Here is a 16,169-nt window from a genome sequence, read left to right as displayed (position 1 = left end):
CGGAGCTCCTGGGGCCTCGCTGCTGCCGGCACCTCGGAGCCCACGGGGGGCGCCTGGGCGGGCAGGCCCCTCGCTTCCCGGGACGATTTTCCCGTGTTGTGGTCGGCATCCCCTGGAGCGACGTGCTGGGGCTTGCGTGGCCCATGGGGCTCTCGCAGGCTTCGCTTTGAAGTGTGTGGCCGAGCAGCCGGGTTGCAGTCTCGCCGTGTTTGTAGCGGAAGACGCGTTCCTGGTGACAAGTGAGATGTTCTTTTGCGTTGCAGAAAGGCCATGTTCAGCTCTAGCGCTAAGATTGTGAAGCCTAATGGCGAGAAGCCAGATGAATTCGAGTCTGGTATATCCCAGGTATGTGTCTTCTTTTCCTCCTGCAAGTTAAGGAAATGGATGTTGCGACAGTTTTTTAGAGCTTAAACTTCGAGGGTGGTGCTGGCTAGATATATGCTCTTTCCTAGTTTTACTTTGGAGTTGGGGCAGTCAGCCTGTGTTTCCATAATGGAACTTGTTGCGTCCGTCCATGTGACCTACAGAAAGTTAAATCTGTGGTATTGACTGGTAAAAAGTATAAAGCTGTTCTGTAGAAATGAGAACAGACTTCAATCTCAGTGTTTTTGCTATGAATTGAGCTTTATGTGATGTATTATTCTGCAACTTTACTTTTCTAGGCTTTGCTGGAGTTGGAAATGAACTCCGACTTAAAGGCTCAGCTGCGGGAGCTGAACATTACAGCAGCTAAGGTAGGCTTGATCTCAAAGAATTGCTTTGTGATTTGCTCTGTGTGTTTAGTTTGTGTGAACGTTGAAATACTAGGTGAGTGGTATCTTCAGCTGCTTCTTTTGGGCTATGCTTGTTTCACTATATTCTGTTGTGGTTTGTCTTCCAGTGTTTTAACATGTAGGGTTTTGTAATAGTGCGTTTTTTAGGAACTGGTTGGAAAAGTCATTGTGAAAACTCAACTAGCAGTTTGGTGTTTTAAGTAAACATGTTTGAAAACAGTAATTCTACTTTCTGTCTCTGCAAGGCCTGAAGTCCTTTTGTGTGTGGGTATTTGTTGGCAATGCAGGCATTGCAGAGCCTTTGTCAGGGGTCTAAACAGGAGTACTCTGTAAAATCAGTTTGTTGTAAATCCCCTTTTATGTATAAAGTAATAAGTAGGAGATAGATAGAGGTAATAGACTGACTTGATCATGTAGGTTTGCCTATTTGTAAATTTAATTTTATAAAGGCAATCGAAACCTTAAGGAAGAATAAAATGAGAGGAGAAGGAGGAAATAAATCACTGTTGGAATTTGTCAGCTTTGGAGACTGAATAGAACTTACTGAAGCTATTTGCTGCAACCAAAAACTTAAGTACATTGCTTTTTACTTCTTGCCCAGGCCCAGTGTTACACACACAGATGTGTGACTGCTTAGAGTTGAGTTTAGTTAAAGGATCTGGGAGTGCGGAAGTCAGCTTGGTATGTGAGTTTGGGGGCCTTCAGAAGAACTGCTTTGCTGTTGAAGTACAGTGATGATGTCTTTGTTGTTTCCTTACTTGGTTTTATTTGTGAGAAATCTCCTGTGGACGTCCAGGTTAGCTCGTGTGGAAATGTAGCTGGTGAAAAACAATTTAGCTTTCCTTTCTGTTGGAGGCTGAAGATGTCTCTGCATGTGGGTTTGTGCGAGAAGCGCACTATGTCTATACAAATTCCTTTGGTTTTGATCAGCTGTTGAAGGAGCAAACCAGGGGAAGAGTCTTCTGTATTGGTGTGATGTAAAGCTGCTGGCATCTGGAGGGAAGGGAAATGTTTTGTTTGAATAGTGATGCAGGCCTTGACAAGTGGTGGACAGAAGATGCTTTCCATGAAGTAGTAGTTCAAAAGTAGGAAATTTATTACTGTAAACTTTGTCTACTTAGAGGCAAATAACTCTTGAAACTTCGTATGGTTATTTAAGTACCATTGCAGACTTGATGATAAGCTTTCGATATAGTTAGGATTCTAGCATCTGAGTCCTATTCTGCAGAAATAATTAACTTTGCTATTCAGAGGATGCGAGTCTGAAAGGAGCAGTGGGAGTTACTGCTCAGTCAAATTTTGCTTTACACCAAAACAAGTGCTCCAACAGGTTTTTCTTTTTAATGCTGGATGTTAAATGCATTAAAACAGGTACTGTTCTCTGCTCTGTTTTTCTCCCAAAGATGCAAGCAAGACTATTGAATATCTGCATTCAGAGGATTTGCAATCAAACCAAAAAATGCTTCTTCACTCCTAGATGATGTTTACTTTCTACTTCTGTTTCAGGAAATTGAAGTGGGTGGTGGCAGAAAAGCCATCATTATCTTCGTACCAGTTCCTCAGCTGAAATCCTTCCAGAAGATTCAGGTGCGGCTAGTCCGTGAGCTGGAGAAGAAATTCAGTGGAAAGCATGTGGTGTTCATTGCTCAGGTAAACCACTTAGAATCATAAAAACATTGATTTGAAGGGATCCTTGGAGGTCCATTCCATGACGGAATGGACATGACTACCATGTCATGTCCATTCAAGGTAGCAATGATATAATGTATATATTTGTACCAGCATGAAATATCCTTCTGTGGATGTAAGCAAAAAGTACTTTAGCTGGCAGCCAAGGAGGAGGGTATAACTTCCTTGTTCTGACCTCTTTTACTCCTTTAGAAGTTTGAGAAGCAAAGTTTTGAAAGTGAAAGGGAGCAAATATTCATAGGAGCTTTACTACCCTTACATAATGTAAGCACTTGAGGTATAAAAACCAGACTCGTTCTGAATTTATGAAAAGTGTTAAAGTATGAAAAGGTGATAGAAGGTTCTGTAGGCAGTGCTAAGAGGTGGACAAACTCTGGAGATCTGTCTGCAGGATGGACAGTTAGCTGTTAGACTATAGCAGCTCTTTTTATCATAGAATCATAGAATGGCCTAGGTTGGAAGGGACCTTGGAGATAATCTAATCCAACCTCCCTGCTGTGGGCAGGGACACCTCTCAGTTTTTAGCAATAAAAATTCTTCCTGACATGAAGAGCTACTTGTCTCAAATTTTTGTGTTCAGGGCTTGTTTTAATTTAGTCCCTCTGGTTCTCTTAAACCAAGTGCTTGTGAATTCTGTATCAGTTTAGTAATCCATATTTTAGAGGGGAATGTGTGCAGTTCTGCTGTAGGTGAAATGTTGTTGCTTCTGAGTAGGATGCAAGCACGTTTGAATTACAGTAACCCCATGAGAACCATGGAGAAGCTGTGATGTGTTGGTAGAAAATAACTACAGGTGGCTACAACTGTGTCTAAAACTCAACGTTTTAAAACATCTACTGTTGCAGATAGTGAAGCAGAAAGAAATTTTACTGATCCAAGCTGGTATAAATACCTTTAGATGCTGCTTTTGGAGCAGATTACATTTAAGATGGAGTTTGATGTGGGTTGTGTAATACATTTCATTACTCAAACTAGCATTTCCATCTCAGATGTCACCTAGCTGTCTGTGGGGCTGAGATAGATTGAGCCTCTGGTGTGAAGCAGAGTCATAAGCTGACAGATACTATAAAACTTGAGATTTCTGTTGCCGGTGTGTTCAAATTGCTAATACCACACAATAAATAAACTACCCTGATTGAATTCGTGGGGGTGGAGAGGATGAAAAAATCTTTTCTTGGAGTGCACTGAATACAGGATCAGTAGGTAAGAAGTAAGGCAATATCAGTAGTTCAGCTTCTGCAAGTAATATCAGGTTCCGATCAGGGTCTAGGTTTGGACATACCTGAATTTCCATTTTCAGTGTTGCATCCATCTGTTTCTAGTGGATGGAGGGAAAAGTGCATGTCTTGGTTTGGTTGTTTGGGTTATTTTTTAGTTGATTGTAAACACAAGATACTGAGAAATGTCTTTGTACTTCCTTTTTTTCCTTAACAGAGGAGGATTCTGCCCAAGCCAACAAGAAAAAGCCGCACAAAAAACAAGCAAAAGCGTCCTAGAAGGTAAGTAAACTGTATGGGTTTGATATGACAGCCTAGTTAAATGTTGAGCATTTGAGAAGACATTCAAGTCATTGAGTGGTCTTGTCCTTTCACTGCTTGAAATAGTATCTGCCATTTGACTGCTAAGAGGTACAGTAAAAGCCTTATCTATGGGCACCATGTTGCATTTTTTAGAATACAATCTGTATTTCCAGCTTCAGGTACAGCCAATTCTTAGCCAAAAATACTGGCTTAAGAAATACCAACATGCTGTCTCTTCCCACAGTGTACTGACAAGAATTACTACTGTTTTTTTTAACTGTAGAAAGAGTCACATCCCTTGTTAGACCGTACAGAAGGCAGGGCTGGCACATGGAAGGGATGCAGTGAGGGAGGGAGTGGCTGAGGAGGAATGTGGGTATGAGTAGTCCTTCTGGGTATGACTTTAACAGCAGTAGTATGGTCATTTGTGTTAAATGGCCTCCCTGCTCTCATCTGGTCCCTGTTACTAGGCAATATCTGTGGATGTCAATGCCTCTTCTATGCTGTTCTGTATCTTACTATATCATTATGTAGTCCAAGTCCTCTTTATGATGTGTGACGTGTTCAGGTAACTTCTCATAGCCCCAATATTATACCTGTGTCATATCTGTTACTTTATTTTGAAGTCTTTTGGCCTGGAATTTAGAAGTGCAGTTTCATAGTACTCATCTAACTGCACTCCTGCCTTTGGAGGGCTCTTTGCTCTATTAGAACTAATATTGCCCAGTAGCTGGAGAAGTTGTCGTCTGCGTATGTAATTAGCATGCCACCACTTTCAGCACGAGGGAAGGAGTGTATGCTAGACTGCCTTTCTCAGCTCGACACTAGGTGAGGCTGGTAGGGTTGTAAAATTGGTAATGTATATTGTGAAACATAGAAATGTGATTGATGTTTGTCTGCCTTAGCTCTCCCAGTATTTGCAAGTTCAAAATGCTGCTGTAGGCACAGGTCTTAATTACTAGTGGTGCTGCCTTGAAACTGCAGGTGAGGTAACTGGAAATCTTATTAGTTGTTGGACTCGTAAGCAGAATAACGTAGATTATTTTTTCTTACTTTGGCTCACTTTTGGACAGTTAAAGAACATGAATACAGGCATCAAACAGCCTTTTAAGCATGGACTAAACTTACCAGCTAGACTTTTCCTGTAATACATTGGTGTTTTAAGCTGCTTGGGTTTAGATAGATGAAGAAAACCGATGTTTTCAGACTGTGTCTCCTATGAACATACCCTGTAGTTGAAGCTAGTTGCACACTTGAACTTTACAGTGAGTGTCTCTGGCAAAATTGCAGATGGAACGACATGGTTCTCATTTAAATAAAATCTTCCTTAAACATATAGGAAGAAAATAATGTTTCAGGGTTCTTGCTGCAAAGCGATGTGATCTAAAAGGTCACAAACCTGGCTACTGGCTTTTCCCCTTCATGCAGTCACTGAGTTTCTGCACTCAGGGTATAATTTAGATTTTATTTTTGCACAACCTGTGGAAAAGTGAGGAATCGTCACACTGGTAAAGTGTGCTGTGTAAGATTTAAGCCTTGGTAAACTGGAAAATTTGGCAAGAGGATGTGTTTTAATGATACAAATGTGGTATTTCAGCCGTACGCTTACTGCAGTACACGATGCCATTCTTGAAGACCTGGTCTTCCCAAGTGAAATTGTGGGCAAGAGAATCCGCGTAAAACTGGACGGCAGCAGGCTCATAAAAGTCCATTTGGACAAAGCACAACAGAACAATGTTGAACACAAGGTAAATGAAAAAGCTTTACTTTCTTATTGCAGGATGGGATGACATTCTGACATAAGTGAGAGGCTGCTTATGTGGTAAAACAAAAGACTGCCTTTTGGCTTGTGGCTCTGTTTGTATTTTGAGTAAGATGCTGAAGATTAGGCAAGACAGTTTTGAACGAAAGCTGTAGTTCAAGGTGCTAAAGCCTCTGGATTGTCAAGTAGCTATCTTCGTTCCCTCATGGTAACAGTGGTGGGGTTTTTAATTTTTATCTTTTTCGTTGGTTGGTTTGTTTTCCAAGTGAAGCACTTTGTTTTGATCTTCAACAGATGTGCTTGGTAGAGCCTGAAGTCCCCGATCACTTACGTTTTTTTCTGTGGGGGCACATTTAGACCTGCTCAGCTTTGTGCATCTCCTGTGACTGCAAATCAAACAGGTTCCAAATACTCTCCAGAAAATGGTCTTCTGTATAAATGCTCAGCTACCTTAATCTAGAGGAAAATAATCAGCCTCAGTTCATTTCAGAGTGAAGATGCAGTGGGAGATAGTGTAGTACTTAAAGTATGTCTCCCTACACAGCAATTATAAACATGATTGTTTGTCTTCACAGGTGGAAACATTTTCTGGTGTCTACAAGAAGCTCACAGGCAAAGATGTGGTGTTTGAATTTCCAGAATTCCAGCTGTAAAGTGCAAAAAATGGCTGAATAAACAACTGTTCATATACAGAGTAATTTCATTTAAATTTTGAATTCCGTAAACGTACATGGGGATTAACTAGTTCATGGGAGTTCTCTACTCTCTGGATGAGTAGCACTTGTGTATCGAAGTATTAAGTCACCAGTGTTTTAACGGTAGCCATCCTAGGTTGTTCTTGGCACTGTTGCAACACAACTCTGCAGAAAAGTAAACTGAAGTGTGTTGAGGCTTACCTTTTGGGGAGAATGGAGAATTGCTGTAGAGCAGTGGAGCTCCTGAGCTTTGCATGCAGGAATACCGGCCGGATACCTGCATGTTCCTGACACTGGAAGAAGTCTACGTAGCAGATGGTGGTGACCTCTGAAATAACGAAGCAATGGCATCTGAAAGAAGGGTTTGAATTTTTGGTAAATATGTCAGGGGAGCTGTAGATTGAGGTAACTTTCTTGCTCTTTAAGTGGCAGAATTACATACCAGTTCTTTCTTCCCTGAAAGCAGGTCCTGCGGCTTCTTGGAATGAAACGGGTAGAAATAATCACTTCCAAGTGCTTGACTACCTTGCTAGACAAAACCAGCAGTTTTTTGTGTATTGATCTTGCTTTCGGAAGTTGTGGATTTTTATATTTCTATATATGAGCATTGCGTATGTGTATCAGTGTTGAGGTAACCTTTCTCACGGCTAATAACTGAAGGCAGGGTTGGTTGTGTTTGTGGTGCTTATTTTTTGGGGGATGGTGTTTTTAACAGAGTTCAGTAAGTGCTTGGTGATCTGGAGAGATCTGGGAAAGGACTAGCTGTATCACAGCAGCCAAAGGCAGCATGATAGTGCCCTGAAAAAGCTGTGGTTTTGGCTTTGGTATTTATGTTTAGAAGCACTTTGATGAAGTAACATTTTTTTCCGAGCTCAAGGGGGAGCATGGGGTTAGCCATGTAAATGTTCTGAGCAACTAACGTGAATTTAGTACTTCACTGTGCTAAACACGCTATTTTGTTACTTAGGAGTAAATGCTTAATACTGTAAAAGGCACATGGTTATGAAGATATCGTATTAGGTGGAAAGTGAAGTAGGTAACAACCTGTGTACAAGCTCTTAACTTGCATCTTCCTACCTGAGAGTAGATGGAGGACAAGTGCCACTTACTTGGAGTCTTTGTACCTTGGCTTCCTTTTCCCATTTACTGTGGTTTTGGCTATTATCCATTCAATACCTCTCTCCTTTGCAGTGCTTCTGCATTTAGAAAGTGAAAGTTCTTAAGTCATGGTATAACTTTTGTTTAGTAGGGCAGGACAGAGAGATTTATTTTGTTACTTCTGGTGCAGACAGTGCAAAGAGAACAAGGAAAACGTACCCTGTAGCAATTAGTAGTTCATTTCCTGCTACTTACTGATGAGGGTTGAATGTTTGCACAGAAAAGCAGGCTGTATCTTTGAAGAAGTTGGCTAACAAGGCCTTTTTCTCTCTTCTTTTCAAACTTCTGCCTCTGGAGTATAACTTCATTCCTGGACTATTTATTGTGCATCTTAGATGATTCAGCAGAAGTGAATTCATCTACTTCCCTCAGAATTAGACGAGGAGAGTTGTAGGTATATAATAACCCAGAATCCTGGCTGCTTGTGTGGAGGTAATCACAAAAGATCTTGTAGTGGAAGGAGTGCCAGAACTTGAGAATTCAGGTTTTTGTTGTTAAAATGGGTATTATGTTGGATATGCCAGTCTCCTCAAAATAATTATAGCCTAAAGTTGGGCATATTACTAAGCTTCCTCCTTCAACAATCACAGATGGTAGCCTGTGCAAATAGGTATTTGCTGGTGTAAGTTGGAAGAAGCAGTCTGGTGAGTATCTGGAGACTTAACAGATGTTAACTACCTGTAGTTAGAAGTTGGTGGGTCTGCTGGGGCTGTGTAACATGTGCAAGAAGAGGTGATGCTGAGACAGCAGGCTTCACTAGACAATATTTCCCTTTTTCATGGTGAAATTTCAACTCCGGTTTGATCTCTTCATATTAATAAAAATGTCAGTAGTTTCTAGTTTTGAAGCGCTGGGAGGGGGTAAGCAGGGAGAAGAAATCTAGTAAACTGAATGTAAAGATTGCAAATGTTCCCAGGCATTGCCAGCTGGCTATAGATTTTTCTTGGCTCTTGTTGCAAGCCCTTTGAACTATATGAAATGCAAAGGCCTGTGATGGCCCCATAAGCAAATTCTTTGAGTGAAAGGATAATGCTGTCAAAGCCATTTGTGGTGCTTACATCAACTAAGCTGCAAGTAAAAGTGGATTGTTTTTATTTTTTTTTGGCATAAGAATACCAGGCTGTGTGCTTTGCAGAAGACTTTAGTCCTGGTTTACCTTTATTCACAGGCTCCCTTGTGTGTTAGTGTCAGTGATACAGTCAGACAAGTCCCTCTGTCCCTTGACAAGCACATCAAGTGAATGCCTGCAATCTGGAAAGTCAGTTGATGCCATCTGGTCAAGTGCTAATGAGCCTGCTGGAATACTGGTGTCAAATGTTACCCTAACCTAAACAGACTCCGTACGAGATGATGCTAGACTTTTCATATACCTTTGATGTGCTGGCACAGTTGAACTCTCAACGGGTAATTCCGTGGGAGTTTTATCAGCTGATCTGTGCAAAAAAGCAGTGGGGCATTCTGTACCGTTCTGTGCAGCGTGGTACATGGGTAGTGTCAGTGTGAAAACACAGTCACTTACTAAAGAGTATAAGAAGACCGATTTCTTGTAGTGGCCCAAAATGAGAAGCAAGGGCTTTAGATCTGTTGGCTGCTCTTGAGATTTGCTCCTGATATTAGAGCTTTCATTGTTTATTCCACACAAATCCTTTAGCAAATATCTTCAAACGTTTTTCTCTGAGGAAGGCAGCTCCCTGTTGATTTCCCTTTGAAAAGGTGTGCAGATGTGCCACTATGCTAGTGTGGCAGAACTTGCTTGAAGTTTTGGGTGGTAAGTGCTTGACCTATCTTGCATTAATATGATAATTGGATATGTGATAACGTCATGTCTGATTAGCCTCTCTTGAGTGTAAGTGGGAGCATCTGGCAAGTTTTAATGTAGTGATTCTCACACCAAGCAGTGTTAAAATGAAATCTCATCACTCCTGCATTGTGGACTGAAATACACTTTTATTTTTCTTAATTTTCTGAGTGGGAGGCTTGAGTTTCCTTCTGGTGTTGATTCTAAAAGCCAGAGCGATGCCAAAAAGCTAGACCTCTTCCTCCTTGTGAGATATGCTTTCTAGGTCTCTAGAGGTGTGTCAGAATTATAAGGGGAAAAAAAAAAAGATAGTGATTACAGAAAGTCTTGTGATTAGACTCTAAAGGGAGTGCAAGTTTCCTGTCCTCCCTGTGGGCCCGAGCACAGCATTGATCAGTGCAAAGGGTTGACCCCTCTGTAACGAAGTGGCTTTGCTGTGCCTCTTGCTGCCCTGCCTTAAGAGTGCTCCTGTGAAAAACCCCTGGTCTGCTGAGAGCGAGAGAAAGAAGCGACACAAGCGTCTCTTTGTACTGGTGCTCTGTTCCCCACAGAGAGCTACATGTGAAGGATCTTACTTACATCTTGTGATCATGAGGGGAAAGTTTGTTGGATTTGTTACAGTCTGCAAGTTCATATCCCCTCTGCTACCCTCCAGTTACTGTTACACTTTTTCAGGAAAATAATTTTTAAGCTTAGCAACAAGCAGTTGCTGCTAGGTGCTGCTAAATGATTAATAGCTAATGTTTTTCATTATTGGATATAGTGCTGACATGTCTAGCTCCGTTTTGATCTACCCCTGGAGCAGCAAAGATAGAATTAAAGCCAGGCACTAAAGAAATCATTCCAATTTTAGAGTTGGGGAGTAACAGAAAAAGCACTGCTGCTCCAGTGGATGCTGCTCAGAAATCTTATGCAAAAAACCCCCACCCATTAGTGCAACAGTGCTAATGAAGTCGATGGCCAAATTTTACACTGCTGCAAACAAAGTTAAATCCATGTTGTTGTTTCTGCACTGACCTTTCCCACCAAGCATCTCATGTATTGCACAGAAGAGCAGGTGAGGATAAGCTGCTGGTGTCTCCCTGCCTACAGAGGCACAGTGATGCTGTCTGCCCGAAGGGAGTGAGGTTCAAATGGATGTCTTCACAGGGCCAGCTCTACAGACTGGTTTTTACCAGGCCTATCTTGATGTTTAATAGAGTTGTCTCTTGTTTTTTTGGCTAAACGATTCCTGTTAGGTGAAGCCAAAGAAATGGGACTCATTGTTACATTGTCTCAGTAGCAGAGGAAGGGATACACTCGGTGTGTCCCTGTGCCGGTCTGTACCTGGGGGAATTGTGGGGCAATGAAGCAGACTGCGGCCTCTGATCTGAATACTGTGTGTGCAGCAGGATTCCCACAGAATGGTGCATCTGCTGCATCTCCTTGCCTCTTCCAAGAGTTTGTGTTGGGAGCCTCACTTGAGGGCTGGTTAGAGAGGCAGCCCTTGCTTTCAAGAATTGGAACAACAGAATGACTATGAGCCAGCAATGTGCTCTTGTGGCCAAGAAAGCCAATGGCATCCTGGGGTGCATCAAGAGGAGTGTGGCCAGCAAGTCAAGGCAGGTCGACCTCCCTCTCTGCCCTGAGGAGGCTGCGTCTGGAATGCTGTGTCCAGTTCTGGGCTCCCCAGTTCGAGAAGGACAGGGAACTGCTGGAGAGGGTACAGAAAAGGGCTACAAAGATGATTTAGGGACTAGAACATTTCTCTTACGAAGAAAGGCTGATGGACTTGGGGCTTTTTAGTCTGGAGAAGACGGGGGAGATCTTACCAATGCTTATAAATACTGAAAAAGTGTGTGTCAGGAGGGAGGGGCCAGTCTCTTTTCAGTGCTGCTCAATGACAGGACAAGAGGTAGTAGGCACAACCTAGAATGTAGGAAGTTCCATCTAAACACAAGGAGGAATTTCTTTACTTTGAGGGTGGCAGAGCACTGGAACGGGACGCCTGGAGAGGAAGTGAAGTGTCTGTCTCTGGAGACATCCAAAACCCTCCTAGATGCCATCCTGTGGAACCTGCTCTAGGCGAACTTGATCTGGCAGGGGAGTTGGACTACATGATCTTCAGAAGTCCTTTAAAGCCCCCAACATTCTCTGATTCTGTGATTTCTGACAGCCTGCAATAAGTTGAGCTCCAGCAATTCCACTCAGATGCTGATTTATTAAGGTGTTTGGGTATTGTCAATTTTCATCCCCTGGGGAAGTCTGATTGGGAGCGTTGCTGATACTAGTGAATGTTTTGCCAAACCAAGGGGAGAATTAGGGCTTTGTCATCACATAACAACAGTATTTTTAAGTAGCTAATTCTGGTTTTTAAATAGATGTTTAATCCTTTTACAGACACAAAGGTAATGCCAACTGACTACGGAAAGAGAGTAGAAAAAATTTGCCTGAAGATTCCTAAAATGTATAAACACTTCTTTTCCCCCCGTGTTTTCCAGCAGAAGACTTGTCCTTTTAAAGCTAATTTGCTTTTGTCTATGGGGTTTTGGTTGGTTTCTATCCAAGACTTTTACCTATAGTTTTGTCAACATGGTGTTTAACCTGAGCTGGATAGGTGAAGGATGCTTATGCCTTTCTGTAAGGGGACTGCTCCCTTTTCTCTCTCTTAGATGAAAGAAAACCACATACTGATTTTCCCCTTTCCTAGGGAAAACACTTTTCACTGCATTTATGGTGTTTGCCATTTCCTTTAGAACTCTGGTCGTTTATGTTTGTTTTTCATTTCTGTTTCTCCAGTGTTTAATCCTACCTTTCCTACTAACTTTGGCTCTATTTCTCCCCTGAATTCTGTTCCTGGCCTCAAAGTTATTTGCCTGTGTTTACAGGGAGAGTAGATACAGATGTAAATGGAAGTTGCTGTCGTAATATGATCTTCAAAGGCTTGGACTGCAGTCACTTTGCTGCATTCTTTACATCAAACGTTTTTCTTGGCAAGTTGCTGCCAACAGTGCAGCAAGGGCCCAATCCTGCTAATTGCCTTCTGCTCCCACCGAGCTAACAGTACTTGTACCCGTAAAACCGAACTTTCAAATTAGTCACATGCCCCTTAACACAGTTATGTTCACGTTTTGCCATTTTCTGAACTACCACCTTTCTTTACTGATGTAATCTGGAAGTGATGATTGGTTCTTAAGTTTTCATGCCCATTTGGTGTCTGTGTTGTAATAGAGGAGTTAATAGCAATGGAGCAGGGTAGCTAGGTTCCAGCTCAACAGGGTGATTTAGGAGAGATCTGCCTTGATGAAGGTAGGCCACAGTGAGTCCTGAGTCTTGTCTACTGTGTGCTGGTAAAGCAGCAGCTCTGTTGGGGAAGGAAGCTGCACGACCTAGGGCCGTGGAGAGGTTTTCTGGGAGAGAGGGTACGATGTGATGTGATCAAAGCGGAGAAAGTGTGCATCAGTACCATGTGTCATCAACTGGTATTGCAGCCCCGCCACAGCGTGAAGTCCTCAGTGGAGTGGACCTACAGCTTCTGCGAGAGTGGATTCTAGGTGTGGTAAGGTGGTGAATGCACACACATGCAATTCTATTACAGTTTTCTCTAGTCCCTCAGTTGAAAACCTTTTTGGTGTCCTTATGCTGTTCTGGTCTTGGGGCTGTGGAAGATGGAAAGGAACCTCCCTCTACTACCGTAGCTACCATCCTGGTCTTCCAGTAAGAGATTACGTACTGGAAGTTACCCAGGCTCCCGTCCCACTGGGTACTTGCTTACATGACCCCTCATTCCCTAGCTGGAGAAACTGAGAGGGGGGAGCAGTGGCACGAGCAGGAGTGGGGCCAGATGATTTACAAGCCTTTTGTTGAAGAAGCTTACCAGCGCTACAGCCTTACACATATAGTGACTAATCACTGGAAGGTGTTAATTGGTACAGTCATAAGTGGCACTATGTATTTGTCCTGGAAGTGGAGAGTGAAGTCAGTGATATCTGTTGCTGTAACAGAGGGAAGCGTTCTTCAAATCCCACTTCCCACATCAGCTGGTCCTGGTTTTTTCCCTGCCTGAGCATATGTGGAACACTGTGGTTTCACCAGGACTCAAACTCTTCTAGCTGTGTAAGATGAAACAGAGTTATACAACTATTTGGAAGGATTTCTGTCTGTTTTTTTTTTTTTGCCCTCTTCCCATTGACACAGAAAGTGATAATGAAAGGTCTTTAAAAAAAAACCCCACCAACAAACCAACTTCCCCCCACAAAAAAAAAAAAAATTTGTGAAAAAGCCTGCCATGTAGATAACTTAAGATTTACAATATTGTGGAAATGTCGAGTCTCAGCTCCAAAATAATTGCATGTTTTAGTTGAGTCAGGAATGCTACAGCCAGCTGCAAGAATGGAGAAATTTTCAGTAAGGGGAGAGTGTGTTAGTTATCCACCTAATATGCTTACATTTGGTGCTGCATTTTGTATTTTCATATCCGCTGAAGCAAAGCAAGAAAAGCGCTGTGTTGGGGCCGTGTGCATGCATGGCTTAGAGCTGAATAGATGTAAATGGTTAAAAAGGGGTTCGCTGCTAGAGAGGAGGAGGGGAGAGTAAGAGTGCATTCCCAAAAAAGTACATTCCCAAAATAAAAAGCTTACATCATGGACCTCTTCAGCTTTCCCACACTTCTTTCCTAATTATTGTCCTGCAGGACAGCTGATCTATTTCAAACAGGAAGCTGTTTACAGATAACACTTGCAACTGTTTTGTCTGATTTGTTGAACTGTCGAAAAGCAAAAGACAACCTCTTTTCAAATTAAAAACTGTCAGACTTCTGTAAACAGCAGCAATGAGGTTCATCTGTGCAGTGTCCCTGCAGGCACAGAGCGTTCTGCAGTTCCCATTTTCTCAGCAACCATAAGGTAAGAGACTTTTATACTTTCACTCTTTGGAAGCACATAGAGGGAAAAGCCTGGATGTTCGTTAGGGAGCTGCCTTGTAAATGGCAGAATGTGATTGATGATCCCCAAATAGTAGGGGAAGGTAAAGGAAATAAGAGCTCGCTCGAGTCTATCAGATAACGTTGGACCTTTCTGTTGAGAAGCACCCATGTGGGTTAGATCACTGAATTCCTCTTTAGTGGGGGCTGTGTTTAAAATGTACAGATGCCATCGAAAGAGTTTGCTTTCCTTCCAGCGGGGAAGGACAAAACAGTATGCACATTTTAACTTTTCCTAGAACTGAAACTTATTGCAATTCATTAATGGGTTGTAATTCCCAGTGACAGATATTCTGGAAACACTAACGGCTTATCTCCATCCTTCTACTTTGATTCCTAAGCAACTGGCTGTTTGGTTTGGTTTTTTTTTTTTGCTTTAAAAAGAGAGCTTTTAATACAGCTGCAAGGCAGAGTATGAAGATTGATGTTGCAGAAGTGAAGCAGATGACAGAAGATCCAGTAAGGGCTGGAATTATAGCACTGAATAGTTAAGAGCAAACTCAGTGAAAAACAAATGAAGTTGGAAGTAGTACTATATAGGAACACTGAATTTAGGGTTGTGTAAGGTTATAAAGTCTTTGCCTAAATGAGCTGAAATATGAGAGTAAGCTGTACTTCAGCAACCAGAAGGCCGCATGTCTGCTTTTCAGTCATGAGGTATGAAAAGTGGGATTCATAAAGGAACTTGTGAGTTTCCATTCTGACCTCTCTGCATGCTTACATACATATGTGCTCCATGTAGGCAGTGAAATTGAAGAGGGGTATTGTTTTCTAGCAAAATCATGTCACTGTGGAGAACCAAAATATCCAACTTCACTGGCTGTACAGTGAAACAGAAAGAGCATCTGGGCTGGAAATATCACAACTTCAATCCTTAAGCACTGGAAGATTTAAAAAATGTACCAAATATAAAAACTGTTGCTCTAAGTTTCCCTATGTGTAGCTGAGATCTTTTGTATTTCATATCTATATGTTCTTTTACGTAATCATGATTGTTTAGGGCATTATACTGATCAGAGAATACAAAACAAACACTGATTTAAAGGTCTCATAACAGTGATAGTAGAATCGTTTAATCTGTTAGACATATCCCTAAAATTTTATTACACTATTGATGCAGCATAAATGAGGTATGCAGATGTTGTAGGCAAGAAGTAATACTTCCAAGCTGGGTATTCCTTTTAAAAATGTTTGATCTGTCTTTCATAAAATTCTTAGATGTATCTGTAAAAATGAAATTTTTGTTTTAATTTATGAAAGTGAATACGTAACTTAGATTCATAGTCAAAATGGCATTTTAAACATGACATAGTCCTTTAATCAGCAGAGAATTGCACTGTGGAAGCAGCAGAAATCTACTGTGTAATTTATAAATTGTACATTATGTTGAAGACTATTTCTTCTGATTACTTTTGAGTGATTTTACACTGTTTCTAAAGCTCTTATTTAGTCATCTTTAGGGCTGTCCAGAAACCCTTGAATCCTTCTGAAGTAGGAAGACTTTTGGCAAAGTAGCTTTTGAGAAAAAAAATGTGTCAGTTCTCTGGGGTAGTTTAGTTCCTTTGTCAAAGTATTTTGGCTAAAAACCAGAAGAGTTTAGCCAAAAATATTCTCATGGTGTCTCCTGGGAAGTGTAGTTTGTACTTCGCATTGCATTTCACTAGTGGCTGGGCTTTACAACTGAACTACTTTTTTTTCTTGTTTGTGCTCAGGGTCTCACTGTTTTCATTTCCCTTGATGTGTTACGATGTATTTTGGGAAGGGTCTAGTGAAAGAGACACAGACTGGGCATGTAAGGCATCAACTGTAGGCAA

The 16,169-nt window shown here is 41.7% G+C and overlaps 1 protein-coding gene across 1 annotated transcript; it reads left to right on the top strand.

The window, feature by feature from the left end:
• Window positions 1-110: 110 nt before the first annotated feature.
• On the top strand, window positions 111-6,439 carry RPS7 (ribosomal protein S7). The gene is made up of 6 exons (XM_009866610.1): window positions 111-345; window positions 663-734; window positions 2,280-2,423; window positions 3,897-3,961; window positions 5,580-5,730; window positions 6,320-6,439. The coding sequence occupies exons 1-6, from the start codon at window positions 271-273 to the stop codon at window positions 6,395-6,397; spliced, it is 585 nt and encodes a 194-aa protein (XP_009864912.1). The 5' UTR covers window positions 111-270; the 3' UTR covers window positions 6,398-6,439.
• The last annotated feature ends 9,730 nt before the right edge of the window (window positions 6,440-16,169 follow it).

The sequence above is a fragment of the Apaloderma vittatum genome, unplaced genomic scaffold (genome assembly GCF_000703405.1).
Source record: "Apaloderma vittatum isolate BGI_N311 unplaced genomic scaffold, ASM70340v1 scaffold14220, whole genome shotgun sequence".
NCBI lineage: Eukaryota > Metazoa > Chordata > Aves > Trogoniformes > Trogonidae > Apaloderma > Apaloderma vittatum.
The sequence above is the reverse complement of the archived record's forward strand: the minus strand, read 5'-3'. Positions and strand labels throughout refer to the sequence as shown.